Genomic DNA, 5,616 nt, shown 5'->3' with positions numbered 1-5,616 from the left:
TCTTTACTGTCCTCTAGTGTTAGAACATCACATTAAACAAACTGGATCAAGTTGTTGAACTGGCATTATAGGAACCAAATAGCATGTTCTGTTCATGGTATAGCCATACACAAAATACATTTGTTATTTTTGTTAGATAGCTACGGGTGCTTTCTCAGTTGTTGACATGATTAAGATTCCATGCAGGCCTAATTAAAATGCAAATTGTAACCTATCCCCATAATTATAATAGTTATAATCAGACTGTGCTGCCTCAAAACCAGCAGAGTGAATCATGTAATCATCTGTGGATTAATGAAAGCACTTTTACCTCATTCTGAGAGGTAGCCTAATGTAGAGCTGTGAAACATGCTGGATGGGAGCCAAGACACGGTAACAGCGAAATGGGCCCTTATGATAAAATGTGTTGGCTGAAGTGGAGCAAGATAAATATTTCAGATACTAGTACCAGACTAACACCATTCTAATCAGAATGCCATTAAAACAACTGCTGGATTGAAGAGAAAAAAATAGTAATTTGATATCTTAAAACACTTGGTAACCTATTCAATTAATCTTATATGTGTGTAATATATTATGAGAGCACGTGTAGCCTATACTAACCAATAAAGGATGTAATGAAGTGAATGCTTATGGCATTGTGTGTGTGATATAAAGCATTATACATTGATTAATAATGTGTTATACATGGTTGGTTCATAGAAAGGATTCCAAAGACACTTATTTTCCATGCATCTCATTCTTACTCTTTTTAATCATGATGGAGTTCACCGCCAAAGCAACTCCAAAGACAGACTGTAGCGCCTAAAGGATATCGGTATCAACATTGTTATTTTGAAGTGAAAACAATTATCACAAACAAATGCATGATTGTGTTTTGTTAAGCACCAAAAGCAATGTGCTTTCCAACTGTCCTCTTCCCCCATTGTACGTTCAATGATTGCTATAGTAAATGACAGCCATATGGCATATGGTGGTTTGGTTATCCCACCCCTATTGGTGGTAATGTCAACTTCAAGGAAAAGTAGTCACTTGTCAAAACAAGCCTTTCATTATATGGTTAATGGAAGTGGTATTTCATATTCTGCACTTTAAAACAAAGAAGACATCTCTTTAAGGATAATTACTATTATCTGATCAAATCTGTTTGTGATCAATAAAGTTAATCAGCTCACACTGTTCATTGCGATCAACCTTTCATTATGTTCTCATGGGAAGTAGACAGCCCTAATTGTCATTGTCACAGTAGGTGTCCAGCCCCACACTTTCCTCCCAGTCCTTGGCCACACTATTTTTCTTGTTCCTCTACACCGTGATAATGGCAGCTACCGTGGTGATCACCACGGTGACCGTTATAATGAGCACCATCACGGTCTCCCCGACACACAGCTCATCATCCACTTCTCCCATGGACCTGCCTTTTAGCTTGACGGGATCGCTGCACTTCAGCTCCTGGTAGTCATCCAGGAAGACCCTGTGGATGATGCACAGATTCCTGAACACCCTGTGCAGTTTGCAGTCAGAATGCCAGGGGTTCCTCTCTAGCAGGACGTGGAAGCTGGGAGTGTGGATGATCAGCAGGGTCCTGTAGCCCAGGGTGCCCAGGTGGTTGTGGGCCAGGTCCAGCAGGTTTAGGGAAGACATAGGGGTGAAGACCCCTGGCTCAGTGGAACTGATCAGGTTTCCCCGAAGGCACAGCTCCACCAGGGAGTGCAGCGTTGTGAAGCGGCCCGAGCCCAGGGAAATAAGATGGTTTCCCTCCAGGTTGAGCTGGCGCAGGGCAGACAGGTAACCTAGGGCTCGGTGCTTTACTATGGAGATGAGGTTGCTGCTAAGGTTCAACTTCTGGAGGTTGTCCAGGCTCTTGAAGGTCCCGCTCTCCAGGACTGTGAGACAGTTGTGATCCAGCAGGAGCTCTGTAAGGGAGCCATGTAGCATCCGTCTGCACAGAGCCCAAACTGCCAAAAGTTAAACCACACGGAGCAGACAGACCAGACAGCTGACCTGATCCGTCTGTCAGGCGGGAAGGGGTCGTTTTACATCCCCTCCACCCCTCTACCCCTCTACCTCCCCCTCCACTCCCCTCTAGTGCACCTGTTGACAGGTGAGGGCCACTCTGACAATGGCAGTGTGAATAATTCACACAGAGGCAGGAAAAGAGACGACCTCCTGCCCATGCCTGGTCACGGTCACACACAGCACCCAGGGATATGGAAGTCACAGCAGCTGAGAGAAAGGAGGAAGCCTTGGCACCTCATCAATAAACAACACTTACGATAGTACCCAGGAGTTACAGTACACCCAGGTCTATAGTAGACTAGCCCATGATAGAAACAGGAGCCGTCTGTTTTCTCCAGCTACAACCGTCATTAAAGGACAGTTCAAATCAAATCAAATCAAAGTTTATTTGTCACGTGCGCCGAATACAACAGGTGTAGACCTTACAGTGAAATGCTTACTTACAAGCTCTAACCAATAGTGCGGGAAAAAATTGAAAAAAAGTTGTGTCTGTGTGTGTGCAGGTAAGTAAAGAAATAAAACAACAGTAAAAAGACATTTGAAAATAAGAGTAGCAAGGCTATATACAGACACTGGTTAGTCAGGCTTATTGAGGTAGTATGTACATGTGGGTATGGTTAAAGTGACTATGCATATATGATGAATGGAGAGTAGCAGTAGCGTAAAAAGAGGGGTTGGCGGGTGGTGGGACACAATGCAGATAGCCCGGTTAGCCAATGTGCGGGAGCACTGGTTGGTCAGGCCAATTGACGTAGTATGTACATGAACGTATAGTTAAACTGACTATGCATATAAGATAAACAGAGAGTAGCAGCAGCGTAAAAGAGGGGTTGCAAACAATAATGAAATTGTTACCCCCGCCACATTTTCGGTAAACAGCAGAGTGATGAAGCTGTTAGCGTAATCACAGACTAGCTGTTCCCATAGACTTCCAGTCATTGAGCCAACAACTATCCATTGAAAAGCACGTCTCGTCATGAGCAGCTCTCCATACATCTCTTCTCCAAGTCAGTGGCTCGGACAGGGAACAGAAAAAAATGGCTGAATGTTCATCTTGGTGGTTGGATCATGTCTGGTTGTTTCACTCTTTTTAAAATGTTTTTTTTTTGTTACGTTGTTGTTGTGTGCTTGCATGCTGAGACCACGCCCCTTTAAGTTTCTCCTCTCACTTTTATGTACACCATATTGGTTAATTGCTGGACTGTTCTTACAAGAGAAGTTTCAATCATACCATTGCATTCAGAGGTAATAATTTCTCATCTAATAGAACACATGTAAAGACTTCAACATAGGAATGACCAATGTCAATATTCAGACTATTCTGTCACTGCAGAAGAATTAAAAGGAAGGTTCTAAGTAACATCATACCAACATTTACAGTATGTTGATCGCTGTCCCATATGGCACCTAGCAAAGGAGTTCCACCTCCTGTGATCATCATCTCACACATATCAGAAATGTTCACAAGTTGTTCACTGTTTTCACAAGAGACAGACTGACACACTTTTTCTGTTTTGACTCTGTATATATCTACAAAAGTATGTGGACACCCCTTCAAATTAGTGGATTTGACTATTTCAACCACACCGTTGCTGACAGGTGTATAAAATCAAGTACACAGCCATGCAATCTCCATACACAAACGTTGGCAGTAAAATGGCCTTACTGAAGAGCTCAGTGACTTTCAAAGTGGTACGGTCATAGCATGCCAACTTTCCAACAAGTCAGTTCGTCAAATTTCTGCCCTGTTAAAGCTCCCCTGACAACTGTAAGTGCTATTATTGTGAAGTGGAAACATCTAGGAGCAACAATGGCTCAGCCGGGAAGTGGTTGGCCACACAAGCTCAAAGAACGGGACCGGCGAGTGCTGAGACGTGTAACGCGTAAAAATCGTCTGTCATCGGTTGCAACACTCACTACCGAGTTCCAAACTGCCTCTGGAAGCAACGTCAGCAGGAGAACTGTTTGTCGGGAGCTTCATGAAATGGCTGAGCAGCCGCACATAAGCCTAAGATCACCATGCGCAATGCCAAGCATTGGCTGGAGTGGTGTAAAGCACACTGCCATTGGACTCTGGAGCAGTGGAAACGCATTCTCTGGAGTGAAGAATCCCGCTTCACCATCTGACAGTCCGATGGACGAATCTGAGTTTGGCGGATGCCAGGAAAACGCTATTGGCTCAAATACATAGAGGATAATAATGGTCTGGGGCTGTTTTTCATGGTTCGGGCTAGGCCCCTTAGTTCCAGTGAAGGGAAATCTTAACGCTACAGCATACAATGACATTCTAGACGATTCTGTGCTGGGGAAGGCCCTTTCCTGTTTCAGCATGACAATGCCCCCGTGCACAAAGCGAGGTCCATACAGAAATGGTTTGTCGAGATCGGTGTGGAAGAACTTGACTGGCCTGCACAGAACCCTGACGTCAACCACATCAAACACCTTTGGGGGGAATTGGAACACTGACTGCGAGCCAGTCCTAATCGCCCAACATCAGTGCCCAACCTCAATAATGCTCTTGTGGCTGAATGGAAGCAAGTCATCGCAACAATGTTCCAACATCTAGTGGAAAGCCTTCCCAAAAGAGTGTAGGCTGTTAAAGCAGTAAAGGGGGGACCAACTCCACATTGATGATTTTGGAATGAGATGTTTGACAAGCAGGTGTCCACATACAGGTGTCCACAAATAATCAAAGAGAAACGACAGTCCGTCATTATTTTAAGACTTGAAGGTCAGTCAATACGGAAAATTTGAAGAAGTTTGAAAGTATCTTCAAGTACAGTCGCAAAAACCATGAAGCGCTATGATGAAACTGGCTCTCATGAGGACCGCCACTGGAAAGGAAGACCCAGAGTTATCTCTGCTGCAGAGGATATGTTCATTAGAGTTACCAGCCTCAGAAATTGCAGACCAAATGAAGAATACATGCTTCACAGAGTTCAAGTAACAGACATATCTCAACATAAACTGTTCAGAGGAGACTGCGTGAATCAGGCCTTCATGGTTGAATTGCTGAAAATAAACCACTACTAAAGGACACCAATAAGAAGAGACTTTCTTGGGCCAAGAAACATGAGCAATGGACATCAGAATGGTGGAAATCTGTAATTTGGTCTGATGAGTCCAAATTTGATATTTTTGGTTCCAGCCGACGTGTCTTTGTGAGACGCAGAGTAGGTGAACGGAAGATCTCTGCATGTGTGGTTCCCACCTTGAAGCATGGAGGAGGAGGTGGATGGTGTGGGGATGCTTTGCTGGTGACACTGTCAGTGATTTATTTAGAATTCAAGGCACACCTAAACAGTGTTGCTACCACAGCATTCTACAGTGATACACCATCCAATCTGGTTTGCTCCTAATGGGACTATAATTTTTTGTTCAACAGGAAAATTACCCAACACACCTCCAGGCTGTGTAAGGGTATTTGATAAATAAGGAGAGTGTTGGAATGCTGCATCAGAAGACCTGGCCTCCACTATCACCTGACCTCAAACCCAATTGAGATGGTTTAGGATGACTTGGACCGCAGAGTGAAGGAAAAACAGCCAACAAGTGCTCAGCATATGTTGGAACTCCTTCAAAACTGTTGGAAAAGCA

At 44.0% G+C, this 5,616-nt stretch overlaps 1 protein-coding gene across 1 annotated transcript; it reads right to left on the bottom strand.

The window, feature by feature from the left end:
• Window positions 1-1,305: 1,305 nt before the first annotated feature.
• On the bottom strand, window positions 1,306-1,938 carry LOC106586083 (uncharacterized). The gene has a single exon (XM_014172945.1). The coding sequence runs from the start codon at window positions 1,936-1,938 to the stop codon at window positions 1,306-1,308; it is 633 nt and encodes a 210-aa protein (XP_014028420.1).
• Between the last annotated feature and the right edge of the window lie 3,678 nt (window positions 1,939-5,616).

Source organism: Salmo salar, chromosome 25 (genome assembly GCF_965601325.2).
Source record: "Salmo salar chromosome 25, fSalSal1, whole genome shotgun sequence".
NCBI lineage: Eukaryota > Metazoa > Chordata > Actinopteri > Salmoniformes > Salmonidae > Salmo > Salmo salar.
Note: the sequence above shows the minus strand (reverse complement) of the source record. Positions and strands in the feature narration are given on the sequence as shown.